General features: G+C 49.3%; 1 protein-coding gene across 2 annotated transcripts in view; it reads left to right on the forward strand.

Annotated features, from left to right (window-relative positions):
* USP7 (ubiquitin specific peptidase 7) overlaps positions 1 to 18,625 on the forward strand; it is a 1,253,379-nt gene that overhangs the window by 1,014,039 nt on the left and 220,715 nt on the right. For both annotated transcript variants that reach the window (XM_069210408.1, XM_069210409.1), the window contains exon 21: positions 16,768 to 16,868. In XM_069210408.1, the coding sequence (XP_069066509.1) occupies positions 16,768 to 16,868 (101 nt within the window). The remainder of the gene's footprint in view (positions 1 to 16,767; positions 16,869 to 18,625) is intronic.

An 18,625-nucleotide genomic window follows, 5' to 3' on the forward strand; every position in this document is an offset into this window, starting at 1 on the left:
TTGCATTGACTGTGGCATTGAGACGCCACGCCTGGCTGAGAAGATTTGGCTTTTCGGGGGATGTCCAGCAATCCTTGATGGACATGCCCTTTGATGGCACACGTCTCTTCAGAGACAAGGCGGACTCGGCGCTCGAGCGCTTTAAGGGTTCCCGAACCACGGCCCGGTCCCTTGGCCTCGCATCCGCACCTAGACCCCAGCAGTCCGCCTTTGGCCCCTTTCATAGCTATGGAAGGGGCACCCAACCGCGTCCTTTTCCTACTGACCCGTGCATGCTGTACAGCCCCTGCGTGGACATGGGATCCCATGTTCTTGGGGATCAGGGAGCCAGTGGATGGTGGTTAACGAATCAGGATTGGATCAAGGGCAGATCCCTCTCCTTTCCCCAACCGGATCTTATGGTCGTGACAGATGGACCTCCCCTGGGATGGGGTGGCCACATGGAAGAGGCAGATATCAGAGGCCTCTGGTCTCTGGCAGAAACCGGGCTCCATATGAATTATCTGGAGCTCCGAGCTATTCGACTAGCATTGAAAGCATTTCTTCCCTCCCTCGAGGGGAAAGCATTGCAGGTGTTCACAGAGAACACCACTGCCATGTGGTATTGCAACAAACAAGGCGGAGTGGGGTCGTGGACCCTTTGTCAAGAGACCCTTTGTCTCTGGACTTGGCTGGAACATCAGGGCATTTACCTGGTGGTTAAACACCTGGCAGGCTCCTTGAATGCCAGAGTGGACGATGCTTTGTCGACCACGAATGGCGTCTCCATCCGGAGGTGGCTCAGGGTCTCTTCCTTCAGTGGTGAGAACCTTGGTTAGACGTGTTCGCCTCCGTAGAGAATGCGCAATGTCAGCTGTTTTGCGCGTTGAAGTTTCAAAGGTGGCACTCTTTTGGCGACGCTTTGTCGTGAGTTGGTTTCACGCCTCCTGTACGCCTTCCGCCAATACCACTTCTGCCCAGAGTTCTGAAGATCAGGCAAGACCGGGCCCAAGTAATACTGGTGGCTCCCGACTGGGCACGAAGAGTCTGGTATCACGAGCTTTTGAACTTGGCCATAGCTCCTCCGATCAGACTGCCCCTTCGGGAGGATCTTCTGTCGCAGCAACAGGGGAAGGTTCTCTGCCCGAACCTGTCAACTCTGCGACTTCATGCGTGGAGATTGAGCGGCAACAGTTGACTTCTTTTGACCTGCCTCCCGAAGTCTGTGACGTTATCTTGGCAGCCAGGCGTCCCTCAACCAAAACTGTATACGCCTGTTGTTGGAAAAAATTTGTGGCATGGTGCATCAACGTTTCTGGCCACATGGGGAGAGTGCCTTTGTCACTCTATGGCCAGGAACAAAGCCTGTACTGGGTGGTGGTGCTTCTCAACTCCCCCTGCAGGAACTGTAATACCTGGCGGTAAGCCTCAAAGGCTCATGCCTTTTGTTACAGCACCCCAGGGCATCCCAGCTAGAGGAGATGCCCGCCCCTCCGGCCACTGCCCCCACTTTTGGCGGAAAGGCTGGAGGAGATAATGAGAAAAACAAGGAGGAGTTACACAACAGTCAGGACAGCCCCTAAGGTGTTCTGAGCTGAGGTGACCCCTGCCTTTAGAAATCCTCCATCTTGAGATTGGAGGATTCCCCCAATAGGATTAGGGATGTGCTCCCCTCCCCTCAGGGAGGAGGCACAAAGAGGATGTAGCCACCCTCCAGGACAGCCATTGGCTACTGCCTCCAGACCTAAACACACCCCTAAGTTTAATATTTAGGGGCACCCCAGAACCCAGGAAAACAGATTCCTGCAACTTGAAACTAGGACTGCTGACCTGAAAGCCCCGCAGAGACGACAGAGACAACTGACTTGGTCCCAGCTCTACCGGCCTGTCTCCAGACTCAAAGAACCTGCACAGCGACACATCCGATGGGGACCAGCGACCTCTGAAGCCTCAGAGAACTGCCCTGACCCCCAGGACCAAGAAACTCCAGTGAGCAGCGGCTCTGCTCAAAAACAGCTACATCTTTGCAACAAAGAAGCAACTTCCAAAGAACTCACTGTTCCCGCCGGAAGCTTGAGACTTCACACTCTGCACCTGACGCCCCTGGCTCAAGATCCAGAGAACCAACACCATAGGGTGGACTCCCCGGCGACTGTGACCCCGTGAGTAGCCCGAGATGACCCCCTTGGGCCCCCACAGCGATGCCTGCAGAGAGAATCCAGAGGCTCCCCCTGACTGTGACTGCCTGTAACAAGGGACCCGCCGCCTGGACCAAGCACTGCACCCGCAGCCCCCAGGACCTGAAAACCGAACCACAGGTGGTGGCTGTCCTGAGAAGCCCCCAACCCCCTCCCCCACCGTGCCTGCCTGCACCGCTAAAGTGACCCCCGGGTCCCTCCATTGTTTCCTATCTAAAACCCGGCGCCTGCTTTGCAGGCTGCACCTGTGCCGCTGAGGGTGTGTTTGGTGTGCCTCCTTGAGCTCTCAAAGTGAGAGATAGTGTGCACAGAGTCCAAAGGTTCCCCTTAGAGGTTGATAGTGTCAAAATTAGATAATACAAATTCTCTATTTTGTGGTAGTGTGGTCGAGCAATAGGCTTATCAGAGGGTAGTGTTAAGCATTTGTTGTACACACACAGGCAATAAATGAGGAACACACACTCAAAGACTTACTCCAGGCCAATAGTTTTTATATAAAAAAAAAATCTGTTCTTAATTTATTTTAGAACCACAAGATTCAAGATTTGAAGTAAATACATAAAATGCAAGGTACTCCACTCAGGTAAGTAAAGAACTTTGAATTAATGCTATAACATACACAGTATAGGTTAAAATGGCAATAAGTTATTGTAAAAGTGGACACAGTGCTAAAAACAACAGTTCCTGGGGGAGGTAAGTAAGGTTAACTTTCTTAGGTAAGTAAGGCACTTACAAGTTCAGTCTCCTGGGCTTAGGCAGCCCACCGTTTGGGGTTCAAGGCACCCCCAAAGTCACCGCACCAGCAACACAGGGCCGGTCAGGTGCAGATGTCAAACGAGGGCCAAAAACAGACGCCTATGGAGAACAGAGGTGCTCAGGTTCCAGTCTGCTAGCAGGTAGTACCTGCGTCCTCGGGGAGCAGACCAGGGGGGTTTTGTAGAGCACTGGGGGGGACACAAGTAGGCACACAAAACGCACCCTCAGTGGTACAGGGGCGGCCGGGTACAGTGTGCAAAGTTGGCGGCAGGTTTGCTATAGAAAGCAGTGCAGGGACCCGGGGGTCACTTAGGCGATGCAGGCAGAGCACAGAGGGACTTCTCGGGCCAGCCACCGACTGGGCTAGGGAGAGGGCCGTCTGCTGGTAACTCCTGCACTGGAGGTTGGCGCCTCTCGGGCCTGGGTGCTGCGGGTGCAGTGCTTGGTCCCGGCGCCAGGTTCCTTGTTACCAGGCAGTTGCAGTCAGCGGGAGCCTCTGGATCCTCTCTGCAGGCGTCGCTGTGGGAGTGCAGGTGTGTCGACTCAGGTTACTCACGTCATTTCAGTCGCCTGGGAGCGCTCTATGCAGTGTTTGCACCCGACGCCCCTGGCTTGAACTCCAGTGAAGTTTCACGCCTCCGGCGGGAAGAGTAAGTTCTTTAAAAGTTGCTTCTTTGTTGCAAAGATGTTGCTGTTGTTGAAAAGTGGCGCTGTTCTCTGGAGTTTCTCGGTCCTTCGGATTCAGGGCAGTCCTCTGAGTCCTCAGAGGTCGCTGGTCCCTGTCTGATGCGTCGCTGTGCAGGTTCTTTGAGTCTGGAGACAGGCCGGGAGGGCTGGGGCCAAGTCAGTTGTCCGTCGTCTCTGCGGGGCTTTCAGGTCAGCAGTCCTTCTTGTTGTAGGTTGCAGAAATCTGTTTTCCTGGGATCAGGGTTGCCCCAAATACTAAATTTAGGAGTGTGTCTAGGTCTGGGGGGCTGTAGCTAACCGCTACTGTCCTGGAGGGTGGCTACACCCTCTTTGTGCCTCCTCCCTGAGAGGAGAGGGGCACATCCCTAATCCTATTGGGGGAATCCTCCAATCTCAAGATGGAGGATTTCTAAAGGCAGGGGTCACCTCAGCTCAGGACACCCTAGCGGCTGTCCTGACTGGTGAGTGACTTCTCCTTAGTGACTGGAGGGGCGGGCATCTCCACTAGCTGTGATGCCCTGGGGTGTTGTAACAATGAGCCTTTGAGGCTCACCGTCAGGTGTTACAGTTCCTGCAGGGGGAGTTGAGAAGCACCACCACCCAGTACAGGCTTTGTTCCTGGCCAGACAGTGACAAAGGCACTCTCCCCATGTGGCCAGAAACGCGTCTGGTTGTGGCTGGCTGGCAGGAACTGGTCAGCCTAGCACTAGGGGTAGGACTGGTATTCAGGGGGCATCTCTAAGATGTCCTCTGGGTGTACTTTACCATAAATCCCACACTGGTTTTAGTGTGCATTTATTGTGATGAGACGTTTGATTCCAAACTTCCCAGATTTCAGTGTAGCCATTATGTAACTGGAGTTCGTGTTTGAAAAACTCCAAGACCATCTACTCTTTATGGCTACCCTGCACTTGCAATGTCTAAGGTTTTGCTTAGTCACTGTAGGGGCATAGTGCTCATGGACATATGCCCTCACCTGTGGTATAGTGCATCCTGCTAGAGGGGTGACTTACCTATGCCACAGGCAGTGAGGCGGCCATGGCACTCTGAGGGGAGTGCCATGTCGACTTAGTCTTTTTCTCCCCACCAGCACACACAAGCTGTGCTGAGTGAGGGGTCCCCAGGGTGGCATAAGACATGCTGCAGCCCTTAGAGACATTCCCTGGTCCCAGTGCCCTTGGTACCAGGGGTACCATTTACAAGGGACTTATCTGTGTGCCAAGGCTTTGTCAGTTGTGGTAACAAAGGTACAGTTTAGGGAAAGAACATTGGTGCTGGGTCCTGGTTAGCAGAGTCCCAGCACAGTTTCAATCATAGCTGGCATCAGCAAAAGGCCAAAAGTCAGGGGGTAATCATGCCAAGGAAGGCATTTCCTTACAGTGTGTCTGTAATAAAGTACCTTTATTTTTGCAACACTGTGTGGTTCCTTCATGTGTGTTATGTTAATTTGTGACTACTGTGGTATTGCATGTACTTCACATGCCTTCTAGTTAAGTCTTGGCTGCTCACCACAGCTACACTAGAGAGCCCTGACTGTCCAGATACTGTAATATTAACTGTTAGGGGTTCGCTTGGACCCAGTATAAGGTGTAACACCATAGGTGTCCACCACACACTCAGCCAGCTTACCTGAGAGTGCCCTTACCCCAGGATACCCAGAAGACAGGAGTACCTACACCAGAGATCTGTATGCAGGGGGGGGGGGGGGGGGGACGACTGTCTCTGAAGAATGTTGTAGGAGGCTGGCTCAATTCATGGTGTGTAACCCTGTCCTGAATCCAGGTAAGCCTTAAGGATAGTGAATAGGTGTAGGAAAGTACCATCTTGCCTGGCATGTTACCCCCATTTTTACTTGTGTGTCAGTTTGTTTATGCCTGTTTCACTGGGATCCTGCTAACCAGGACCCCAGAGTTACATAGTTTTGGCCTGAATGTGTTCCCTGTGTGGTACCTAACTGTGTCACTGAGGCTCTGCTAACCAGAACCTCAGTGCTTATGCTCTCTCTGCTTTTAAAATTGTCACTGCAGGCTAGTGACCATTTCTAGCAATTCTGATTGGCACACTGGAACACCCTTATAATTCCCTAGTATATGCTACCTAGGTACCCAGGGTATTGGGGTTCCAGGAGATCCCTATGGGCTGCAGCATTTCTTTTGCCACCCATAGGGAGCTCCGACAATCCTTAAACAGGACTGCCACTGCAGCCTGAGTGAAATAACATCGACGTTATTTCACAGCCATTTTACACTGAACTCAGGTAACTTATAAGTCACCTATATGTCTAACCCTCACTTAGTGGAGGTTAGGTGCAAAGTTACTAAGTGTGAGGGCACCCTGGCAATAGCCAAGGTGCCCCCACATAGTTCAGGGCAATTTCCCCAGACTTTGAGTGCGTGGACAGCATTACACGCGTGCACTACATATAGATCATTGATACTCAAAGTACGGCCCAGGGGCAGTAGTGGGCTGAATCAGTGCAAACATTAATCAAGAAATTAAATAAACAAGCAAGCATTTATGTCAGGTTAACTGAAATTAAAGGAAGGAAGTAACTAGGTTATCCAGCACTGTTTATCTTTAGAAACACCTTTATTTTTAAAGCAATATTGTAAAAATATGATTAAATCCACTCAAAATTCAGAAAGCGTATTTCATTAACAAAAAAAAAGTTCCACCTTCGTACATTACATTTCATCAGTACATTGAGAATTTTATTTTTTTTAAGTATGTTTTTAAACATGAATTTACATTTGTTTTCCCCCCAGCCTGACAAGTGTCAATAGTGAACTAAGATGCATGTCAGCTGTGAAGTGCACCCTGTGGGTTGGGTTCCTGTTATACACAAACATTATAGTTTATTAAATCAAACACTGGGGAAAGTTTTGCACATTCCACATCTTGAGGTCATGTATTTCGACATGCTTTTGAAGAAAAAAGGGAAAGTGGAACAAAACAATTGCCTAGGATCACGCAATTTGATAAAATGGGGAAACTGTGATTAATTCTAGTTTGCAGCTGTTATGTGTTTAGTTTCCACTACACCCACTTTACTGGCACCACTCCCTGGAACTTTCTCCTTCCAAGTGCCACATTTCTGGCATCCATGCGGCCCTCGTCACATCATAGACCAAAAATGTTGGCCCCCGGAAAAATGTTTGAGAGTACCCATGATATAGATCAATACCTATATGTAGCTTCAAAATGGTAACTCCGAACATGGCTATGTAACATGTCTAAGATCATGGAATTGGCCCTCCATGCCAAATCTGGTATTGCGGTGCCAATTCCATGTATCCCCAGGGCTCCAGCATGGACCCCGGGTACTGCCAAACTAGCTCTCTGGGGTTTTCACTGCAGCTACCGCTGCTGCCAACCCACAAACAGGCTTCAGCCCTCCTGGGGTCTGGGAAGCCCAGTCCCAGGAAGGCAGAACAACGGATTTCCTCTGAGAGAGGGTGTTAAACCCTCTCCCTTTGGAAATAGGTGTTATGGGCTTCAGAGGAGTAGCCTCCCATGGCCTCTGGGAATGCTTTAAAGGGCACAGATGGATCCTTCCTTGCATAAACCAGGCTACACTGGTTCAGGGATCCACCAGCCCCTGCTCTGGCGCGAAACTGGACAGAGAAAAGAGGAGTGACCATTCCCCTGTCCATCACCACCCCAGGGGTGGTGCCCAGAGCTCCTCCAGTGTATCCCAGACCTCTGCCATCTTGAATGATGCAGAGGTGTGAGGGCACAATGGAGGCCTCTGAGTGGCCAGTGCCAGCAGGTGACGTCAGAGACTCCTCCTGATAGGTGCTTACCTGGTTAGGTGGCCAATCCTCCACTGAGGGCTGTTTAGAGTCTCTCCTGTGGGTTTCTTGTCAGATAACGAATGCAAGAGCTCACCAGAGTTCCTCTGCATCTCCCTCTTTGACTTCTACCAAGGATCGACCGCTGACTGCTCCAGGATGCCTGCAAAACTGCAACAAAGTAGCAAGACGACCAGCAACATTGTAGTGCCTAATTCTGCCTGCTTTCTCTTCTGTTTCCTGGCGGTGCATGCTCTGAGGACTGTCTGTCTTCACCCTGCACTGGAAGACAAGAAGAAATCTCCTGTGGGTCGACGGAATCTTCCCCCTGCTACCACAGGCACCAAACTTCTGCTTCACTGGTCACCTGGGTCCCCTCTCATCCTGACACACGTGGTCCCTGGAACACAGGAGCTGGATCCAAGTGAACCCGACAGTCCAGTGGTCTTTCTGTCCAAATTTGGTGGAGGTAAGTCCTTGCCTCCCCACGCCAGACAGTACTCCTGTGTACTGCGTGAACTGCAGCTGTTAGGGCTTCTGTGCACTTTTGCAAGGAATCCTTCGTGCACAGCACAACCCAGGTCCCCAGCACTCCATCCTGCATTGCTCAACTCACTGAGTTGACCACCGCCTTCGTGGGACTCTCCTTTGTAGTGTTGAGACGACCGCCGTGCTCAGTTTTCTTGAATCCCTGTCCAAGTGCTTCTGTGGGTGGTGCCTGCTTCTGGTGGGCTCTCTGTGTTGCTGAGCGCCCCCTTTGTCACCTCCTCCAAGGGGCGACCTCCTGGTCGTTCCTGGGCCCGGGCAGCACCCATTTTCTTCAACTGCGACATTTGCAGCTAGCAAGGCTTGTTTGCGGTCTTTCTGCGTGGAAACAACTCTGCATCCTCCAGCACGCAGTGGGACATCTGTGCAAAGGAGAAGTTCCTAGCAATTTATGTTGTTGCAGAATCTTCAGCTTCTTCCACCCGGAGGCAGCCATTTTGCACCTTCATCCGGGGTTCAGTGGGCTCCTGTCCCCCCTGGACACTTATGTGAATCTTGGACTCTGTTCCCTTCCTTTGCAGGTCCTCAGGTTCAGGAATCCGTCTGCAGTGCTTTGCAGTCAGTTGTGGTCTTTGCAGAATCTCCTATCACGACTTTAGTGTGTTTCTGGGGAAGTAGGGTAACTTTACTCCTACTTTTCAGGGTCTTGGGATAGGGTATCTTGGACACCTTTAGTGTTTCCTTACACTCCCAGTGACCCTCAACACACTACACTAGGCTGGGGTCCCCTAAGTAGTTCGCATTCCACTTTCTTATTATATGGTTTGTGTTGCCCCTAGGCCTATTGCATTCTACAGTGTTTGCACTACGTTTCTAACTGTTTACTTACCTGATTTTGGTTTGTGTGTATATTTTGTGTATTTTACTTACCTCCTAAAGGAGTTTATCCTCTGAGATATTTTTGGTACATTGTCACTAAAATAAAGTACCTTTATTTTTTGTATCTCTGAGTATTGTGATTCTTATGATATAGTGCTATATGATATAAGTGGTATAGTAGGAGCTTGGCATGTCTCCTAGTTCAGCCTAAGCTGCTCTTCTATAGCTACCTCTATCAGCCTAAGCTGCTACAACACTACTAATCTACTAATAAGGGATAACTGGACCTGGCACAAGGTGTAAGTACCATCAGGTACCCACTATAAGCCAGGCCAGCCTCCTACATTGATGATGCAGCGGTGGGATAAGTACTCGTAACTGCTTTACCACTTTGTCATTGGTGCTTTTCATTAGAAAAACATATTCCAAATACTTAAACTTACAAGGGACTTATCTGTGTGCCAGGTGTGTGCCAATTGTGGGAACAAAGGTACAGTTTAAGGAAGGAACACTGGTGCTGGGGCCTGGTTAGCAGGGTCCCAGCACACTTTTAATCATAACTGGCATAAACAAAAGGCAAAAAGTCAGGGGGTAACCATGTCAAGGAGGCATTTCCTTATACTTGGCCCACAGATAAGTCCCTTGTAAATGGATGTTGGCCAGCACTGACACATGTATTCTGCAATTGCAGGACCTTGTGGGTTAGGTAAGGATTCCCTGAGGGTGGCACAATTGGTGCTGCAGTCCTCAGAGTCCTTCCTAAGTACTCAAGACCCTCGGAACCAGGGGTATCATTTACTAGGGACTTGCAGTGGTAGCTAAAGAGTTTGCCAGTTGGGAAAAACAACTGTGCAGTTTTGGGGGTAGAGCTCTGGCATTGGGAACCTGGTTAGCAGGGACCCAGGGCACTTTCAGTCAAAATCACATCAGATACCAGGCAAAGGTGGGGGCTAAGCATGTCAAAAAGAATGCTTTCCTACACAGGGTCTCACCAGAGCACATATAACTGCTCACGGAAGAGGTACAGCCCCTTCTTCTCAAAGGCGCCATTGAAGAAGTACCACATCAAAAGGGGTTAGGAGAGTACTTCCCTGTATTTCCTAATACCCAGGAAAGATGGCTCACTCAGACCAATTCTCGACCTAAGGCAAACAAATATATTCTCTCAGAACATTTCTGTATGGTCACCTGTCAAGATGCCATACCTGTACTATAGCAGGGGTGTAGGAAGTTGGCTCTGTATGTACTATGTCAAAGTAAGAAATAGCATGCACAGAGTCCAATGGTTCCCCTTAGAGGTAAGATAGTGGCAAAAAGAGATAATTCTAATGCTCTATTTTGTGGTAGTGTGGTCGAGCAGTAGGCTTATCAGAGGAGTAGTGTTAAGCATTTATTGTACACACACAAGCAATAAATGAGGATCACACACTCAGACAATTCCAGGCCAATAGGTTTTTGTATAGAAAAATATATTTTCTTAGTTTATTTTAAGAACCACAGGTTCAAGAATTACAAGTAATACTTCAAATGAAAGGTATTCCAGGTAGGTACTTTAGGAACTTTGAATTAGCAAAATAGCATATGCAGTTTTCACATAAATGACATATAGCTATTTTAAAACTAGATACTGTGCAATTTTCAACAGTTCCTGGGGGAGGTAAGTGTTTTAGTTTTTGCAGGTCAGTAAACCACCTACAAGGTTCACGTTTGGGTCCAAGGTAGCCCACCGTGGGGGGGTTCAGGGCAACCCCAAAGTTACCACACCAGCAGCTCAGGGCCGGTCAGGTGCAGAGGTCAAAGTGGTGCCCAAAACGCATATGCTTCAATGGAGAAGAGGGTGCCCCGGTTCCAGTCTGCCAGCAGGTAAGTACCCGCGTCTTCGGAGGGCAGACCAGGGGGGTTTTGTAGGGCACCGGGGGGGACACAAGTCAGCACAAAAAGTACACCCTCAGTGGCACGGGTGCGGCCGGGTGCAGTGTGCAAACAAGCGTCGGGTTCGCAATAGAAATCAATGGGAGACCAAGGGGTCTCTTCAGCGATGCAAGCAAGGGGGGGGGCTCCTCTGGGTAGCCACCACCTTGGCAAGGGAGAGGGCCACCTGGGGGTCGCTCCTGCACTGGAGGTCGGATCCTTCAGGTCCTGGGGGCTGCAGGTGCAGAGTCTTTACCAGGCGTCGGGTCTTTGAAGCAGGCAGTCACGGTCAAGGGGAGCCTCTGGATTCCCTCTGCAGGCGTCGCTGTGGGGGCTCAGGGGGGTCAACTCTGGCTACTCACGGTCTTGTAGTCTCTGGGGAGTCCTCCCTATGGTGTTTGTTCTCCACAAGTCGATCCGGGGGTATCGGGTGCAGAGTGCAAAGTCTCACGCTTACGGCGGGAAACGTGTGTTGTTTCAAAGTTGCTTCTTTGTTGCAAAGCTGCAGTCTTTGGTGAACAGAGCCACTGTCCTCAGGAGTTCTTGGTCCTTCTAGATACAGGGTAGTCCTCTGAGGCTTCAGAGGTTGCTGTACCCTGGGAACGCGTCGCTGGAGTAGTGTCTTTAGAAGTGGGGAGACGGGCCGGTAGAGCTGGGGCTGAAGCAGTTGATGTCTCCGTCTTTGCAGGTTTTTCAGCTCAGCAGTCCTCTTCTTCTTAGGTTGCAGGAATCTGAGTTCCTAGGTTCTGGGGAGCCCCTAAATACAGAAATTAGGGGTGTGTTTTAGGTCTGGGGGGTTAGTAGCCAATGGCTACTAGCCCTGAGGGTGGCTACACCCTCTTTGTGCCTCCTCCCTGAGGGGAGGGGGTGGCACATTCTTATCCCTATTGGGGGAATCCTCCATCTTCAAGATGGGGGATTTCTAAAAGTCAGTCACCTCAGCTCAGGACACCTTAGGGGCTGTCCTGACTGGCCAGTGACTCCTCCTTGTTTTTCTCATTATCTCCTCCGGCCTTGCCGCCAAAAGTGGGGCCGTGGCCGGAGGGGGCAGGCAACTCCACTAGCTGGAGTGCCCTGGGGTGCTGTAACAAAGGGGGTGAGCCTTTGAGGCTCACCGTCAGGTGTTACAGTTCCTGCAGGGGGAGGTGTGAAGCACCTCCACCCAGTACAGGCTTTATTAGCCACAGAGTGACAAAGACACTCTCCCCTTGTGGCCAGCAACATGTCTGGTGTGTGGCAGGCTGCTAAAACCAGTCAGCCTACACAGGTAGTTGGTTAAGGTTTCAGGGGGCACCTCTAAGGTGCCCTCTAGGGTGTATGCTACAATAAAATGTACACTGTCATCAGTGTGCATTTATTGTGCTGAGAAGTTTGATACCAAACTTCACAGTTTTCGGTGTAGCCATTATGGTGCTGTGGAGTTCGTGCATGACAGACTCCCAGACCATATACTCTTATGGCTACCCTGCACTTACAATGTCTAAGGTTTTGCTCAGACACTGTAGGGGCATAGTGCTCATGCACTTATGCCCTCACCTATGGTATAGTGCACCCTGCCTCAGGGCTGTAAGGCCTGCTAGAGGGGTGACTTATCTATACCTGTAGGCAGTGTGAGGTTGGCATGGCACCCTGAGGGGAGTGCCATGTCGACTTAGTCGTTTTATCCCCACTAGCACACACAAGCTGGCAAGCAATGTGTCTGTGCTGAGTGAGGGGTCCCCAGGGTGGCATAAGATATGCTGCAGCCCTTAGAGACCTTCCCTGGCATCAGGGCCCCTGGTACCAGGGGTAGCAGTTACAAGGGACTTACCTGGATGCCAGGGTGTGCCAATTGTGGAAACAAAAGTACAGGTTAGGGAAAGAACACTGGTGCTGGGGCCTGATTAGCAGGCCTCAGCACACTTTCAAATCATAACTTAGCATCAGCAAAGGCAAAAAGTCAGGGGGGTAACCATGCCAAGGAGGCATTTCCTTACAAGGGGACTTCATGATCGCACTCGACATGAAAGATACATATTTTCACATTCCAGTGCACACAGCACTTCGGCGTTCTCAGGTTTGTGGTCAAAGGCAAACAGTTTCAGTTGAAAGTACTCCCCTTTGGAATCACTACCACTCCTCAAGTGTTCAAAAAGTGCTTTGCACTAGTAGCCTTTTACCTTCCAAAGTCAGAGCATTCATAGTCTCCCTTTCTCTGGACTGTCTCATCAGAGTTCTACCCACCGGTTATGCAGCGAACGCACTCAGATCACTTCACATCTTCTTTATGGGTTGGGATTCACTTTCAGTATCTCAAAATCCCACCTCCAACCACAAAAAATGCAACCCTCCTTAATTGCAATTCTCAACTCACAAAAACAGTTGGCCTAGCATAATGTCAAGAATAGTCTTTTCAGACACTGCATTCACCCGCAGTTTTGAATCACACCACCGGATTACAGCCAGGACAGTTACACGACTTGTAGGTATGACTAAACATGCGGCAATTGCAGAAATGTCTAGCACAACTATGATCTGCAGCAGAGGGTCATTGAGAAGATCTAGCAGTGGTTAACCTGCCAAGCTTGTCACTCTTTCCTGTGGTGGAACATCAAAACTTGTTGCAGGGGCGGCCTTTTTTCCGACCCAGTCCTGCAGGAGATCAGAAGGGACGCTTCCCTCATCAGATGGGGTGTAGAGTTACAAAGTTTGACCATCAAAGGGCACTGCAAACATGCACACCAGGGCCTTCACATCAATTACTTCCAGCCCCTAGCAGTTCACCTAGTGTTGAAAGCATTTCTTCCCCACTTAGTTAGAACAGGCTTCCTTATTTGCGTGGAAAAACCCATGGCTATTTTTTTACTTCCAGAAACGATGGGCAAGGCATGGTCTTCACAACTCTGCTCGCCCAACAAATTTGGAGGTGGTCTCTGTCACAAAATACACCAACTAGCGGAACACCACCTAGGAACAGACAATGACTTTGCCAACCTCCTCAGAAGGCTGCAGTAATAAGTTCAAGATTACAAGTGGGAACTGCACCCACAGTTCCTCCACCAATACTTTAAAAGGTGGGTCCTTCCCCAGATTGACTTAATTGGAACCATAGAAAATGCAAACGTAAAAAATTTGCATCCAGATACCCGCACCCACAGTCCAAAGGGCTATGCACTATGGATCAACTGGTCAAGAACATTTGCCAATGCGTTTCAGCCTCTCCTCCTGCTCCCATTCCTGGTTTGGAGTTTAAGACAAACATTCCTTACTGGTAGCACCCACTTGGGGGTCACCATCCCTGGTTCACAACAATCTTGGACCTGTCGGTAGTTGCTCACAAGAAACTCACAATCGGGTTGGAAGTTCTCCTGCAGAACCATGGAGAAGTAGACCGCCCAGACTCAGCCTTGCAGTCTGGTTCCTGAAGTCGTAGAATTTGGATATCTTAAGCTGCCACCAGAATGTATGCCCATTCCCAAAGATGCACGTAGGCTCACTACACGTGCATGTTATGCAACCAGCTGGAAACGTTTTGTCTACTATTGTCACTGAAAACAAATTGACCCGCTTTCCCAGCAGTACAGGATATTGCCTGCTGTAGGAAAATGCCACTGTTGGCATGGTTACCCCCTAACTTGTTGCCTTCTATTGATGCCAATTATGACTGAAAGTGTGCTGGGACCCTGCTAACTAGGTCCCATAACAAGTGTTCTTTCCCTAAACTGTACCTTTGTTCCCACAATTGGCACACCCCTGGCACACAGATAAGTCCCTTGTAAGTGGTAACCCTGGTAACAAGGGCCCTGTGGCCATGGAAGGTCTCTAAATGGTGCAGCATGTATTATGCTACCCTGGGGACCTCTTACTCAGCACGTGCACACTGCCTCCCAGCTTGTGTGTGCTGGTGAGGAGAAAGACTGTCGACATGGCACTCCCCTCAGAGTGCCATACCCACTGCCTGTGACATAGGTAACTCACCCCTCTAGCAGGCCTTACAGCCCTAAGGCAGGGTGCACTATACCACAGGTGAGGGCATATGTGCATGAGCACTGTGCCCCTGAAGTGTCTAAACCAATTCTTAGACATTGTAAGTGCAGGGTAGCCATAAAGAGTCTACGGTCTGGGAGTTTGTCAAACACAAACTCCACAGTTCCATAATGGCTACACTGAATACTGGGAAGTTTGGTGCCAAACTTCTCAGCACAATACATCCACACTGATGCCAGTGTGGGATTTATTGAGAAATGTACACAGAGTGCATTTTAGAGAGATGGTCTCGGACAGCCTGCCACAACCAGACTAGTTTCTGGCCACATGGGGTGAGTGCCTTTGTGCAGTCTTTGACCAGGAACAAAGCCTGACCTGGGTGGAGGTGCTTCACACCTCCCCCTGCAGGAACTGTAACACCTGGCAGTGAGCCTCAAAGGCTCAAGCCTGGTGTTACAACGCCCCAGGGTACTCCAGATAGTAGAGATGCACCCCATCAGCCAGGTCCTCCCCTAAGGTGACTGGAGCTGATGTGACACCGGCCTGTCTCCTGATTCAAAGAACCTGCAACAGCGACGCATCCTGCTTACATATTAAAGCCTTTATGGAAAGCCTCAATAGGGTAAACCCTTTCTGAGCATCCGCCCCCTGTCCCCCTCCCCCAAAACCATCTTGGGACCTCAATATTGTTCTCACTAGGCTTATTGCTTTCCCTTTTGATGCTAGTCACTCGTGTCCACTCCAGTTCCTTTCTTGGAAAGTGGCTTTTCTAGTTGCTGTTACTTACTTAAGGCTTGTTGGCAGGCTCCAGGCATTAACCTTAGAACAATATTTCTTTTAGGGGCATAAAGACAAGGTTGTCCTTCACACGAATCCAGAATTTCTTCCCAAGGTGGTCTCACAGTTCCACCTCAACCAATAGATAGAACTTCCTGATTTTTTTTTTTTTTTCCCTCAATCAGACTCTGTTGCTGAACTAGCCCTAGATTCACTAGAAGTCAAGAGATCTCAAGTGCTATACAGATAGAACAAAATCATTTAGAAAGATTAAACAATTGTTGGTTGTTTTTTCAAAACTTAAAAGGGAAGGCCATTTCCAATTCCGGTATTGCCAGGTGGATAGTCGAATGTACACAAATCTGCTGTGCTAATGCAAAGAGAACCTTATTGCTGTCTCCAAAGGCTTACTCCATTCACAGGAAGGGAGTTTCTATTGTCTTCCTAGGGAACATTCCAGTAGCTTAAATATGAAAGCATTACTTGGTCTACCCAATATACCTTCACAAAACACTACTGTGTAGATGTTCGTTTGACAACAGGCCAAAATTGACCAAGCAGTACTCTATTCAAGTCTTCAATCCACTGCAACACCCATCAGTTATCCACCGCTTTAAGGACAACTGCATTACAGGCTGTGCACACCATGTGCATCTTCAGCAACACATGCCTTGAACGGAAATTGTTTCTTACCTAGTTGACATCTGTTCTTGGCTTGTAGTGCTGTAGATTGACGTGCGCTTCCCCCTGCCCTCCGTGGGCACCTGTGCCCATTGTAGTAACTTCTCTATTTTTCTCTCTTTAGCATAAAAGTATATCTTTGCATAACATCACTCCATCCTCATCCACCTTTAGGCAGAAATCAATCTAGCAATGGAGGCAAAAGGAGTCACCGCACAACCTTGTGACTCAAAAGACTCTTTCAAAGAACAACAAGTTGCACACATCTGGGCCCAACACATATGGGGAGATATGCGCAGTATATGAATCTACACCACTACATACCACAAATAGATGTCTATTGGGTAAGTAACATTTTCCTTTACTGTAGTGTCAAGGATGGTTTAACAAGAAATGTTGTTGGTAATCATTTCAGACAGTAACTTATATAGTGCTATACACCACTATAGGGTAGACTGAAAGCTGTACTGGGTTGAGAGATGAAAGAGAAAACACGCAAGTACTTATTAGTGGAAGTAGAGGGTGGGGGCAGTGGGTGCAGTTGACTTTCCCAAAACGCTGCTTATCCAAACCCGAGCAAGTAGACAGTGCATTAAATAATCCATCACCATTATGTTTGTATTCATTGCCTATCTTATTTTTTTTCATGATCATAGGAAGTTAAACCGAATTTAACTGAACGAATTCAAGACTATGATGTGTCTCTTGATAAAGCACTTGATGAACTCATGGACGGGGACATTATAGTGTTTCAGAAGTACGTATATATAAATTTTTGCATCAAAATGTATGAACCTTTAGCACACCTGAAAGTTTAATGATTATTTATATAGTTAGAGAGTTGTAAGTTATGTTATGAAGGTAACAATCAACACTGTCTTTAAGTTTGACACTGTTTGCATTAATGTTTGTTTGCTTAAATGCTGAAGTCACAAACTAATGCATATTGGTTGGCTATATTCGGTTTTGCGCAACTTCGGCGCCAAAGGTGATGCTGCGGTCACTTATATAGGTGCCACCCAAGCGCACATATGTTAGTTCTTTTCTTTCTGTGTCAGTTAGCGCAGATCCGAAGAAGAGCTATCCCTCTCTCTTTTTGACAAGCCTATTACAACAGTTTACTGCAGATTTTTGAATTGTTGAGAATGTCGCCGAGAAAGTTAGGGTTTAAGCTGTGTCACCTGTCACTGTTCCAGGTTGGTTATGGATCCGAACCTTGTGTGCTTGTGGTGTCTCGAGCACGACCACAACTCAGTCGTGCTCATATTGCCAAGCCATGGTGCCAAAATCTTTGAAGGACCAGTCCCTAAATCTCCTTGCGGCCTTGCAGTCGCTGCCAGTTAGCGCGACTCCTAGGAGGTCCCATTCTCAATTGAGAAGGTTGTTGAAGAACCACTTAAGGAGCCGCAAGTCCTCTTCTTCACACTCTAGGTCCCTGGGGACACTCTGGGAAGAGGCACTAAAAGTGGTATAAGAATGGAGGTACCCAACCAAGGTAATGTGTGTTGGAACCCTAAGGGCTAGGTATTAAGGAATTACCTGAGGTAAGAATCTGAAAGGTGCCTGGTTGCAGAGCTGTTATTGGGGCAGGTGCCCCATAGGCTAACAAAGGATCGTCACGGTTGACATTTGTAGGATTCAGGACCCTTCCCAGAGGACCCAGAAGAAAACATTTGGCACCAAGGTGGTTGGGTAGTACCCCCACCTGTGGATACTCAGAAGACAGGAGTACCTACACCAGGGAGCCCCGATGTATAGGGGTGAAGTGACGTCAGAACCCTTGTTGGAGCCAATGGGAGCCTCGGTTGTCCAGCTGCTGTTGCGGCCCAGGTCGGTGGAACCCATGGGTTGATTCTGAACATTTAGAACCTGACAAAGAAGGGGACAGGGACCAAACTACTCAGATGTCCAAGCAGTGCAGGTAGGCGGTGCCCACTCTCCTAGAGGTGAAGTTCCTAAAGGTCAGTGAAGGATGAAGTCCAGCTGCGGAGTCCTGGGGATGCAGGAAGATGCTTGGAATCACCGGAGGGTCAGTGGTCAGCAGGACCACCAGCAAGTACTGGCAAATGCAGAAGTTGCTGCAGAAAAGATTGCAGGTTATTAGGGGCCAGCAAGGTCCACAAGACTCAACCCTTGGTATGAAGTCACGGCTGGCCCTCATCAGAAAGAAAAGCCAGCAGGAATCATTCGAGCCTCCACGAGTGACCCACTGGCAGCAGTCGCAGGGAGGCCTCAGCAGCATAACAAAACATGAGTCCCATACCGCAGGTGCTGCAGAATGGAAGCTGATCTTGGAGTTGCAGAGTGCTGGAGGCTGGGGCTTCGTAGAGCTTGAAGAGTCAACAAGCCTTGGCAAGAGCAACAGTCGTCGTGCACAGGGGGTTCCATTCCAGTGGCTGCAGCAGGAGCCCACTGTCTCCCTAGTTGGTCAGAAGGTAAGTAGATCCTGGAGAGGGCCACAAAACAGCGACCTGCAGAGCCTTTCAATATCCATGGGACAGCAGGATCCAGCAG

This window comes from Pleurodeles waltl, chromosome 10 (genome assembly GCF_031143425.1).
Source record: "Pleurodeles waltl isolate 20211129_DDA chromosome 10, aPleWal1.hap1.20221129, whole genome shotgun sequence".
Classification (NCBI taxonomy): Eukaryota; Metazoa; Chordata; class Amphibia; order Caudata; family Salamandridae; genus Pleurodeles; species Pleurodeles waltl.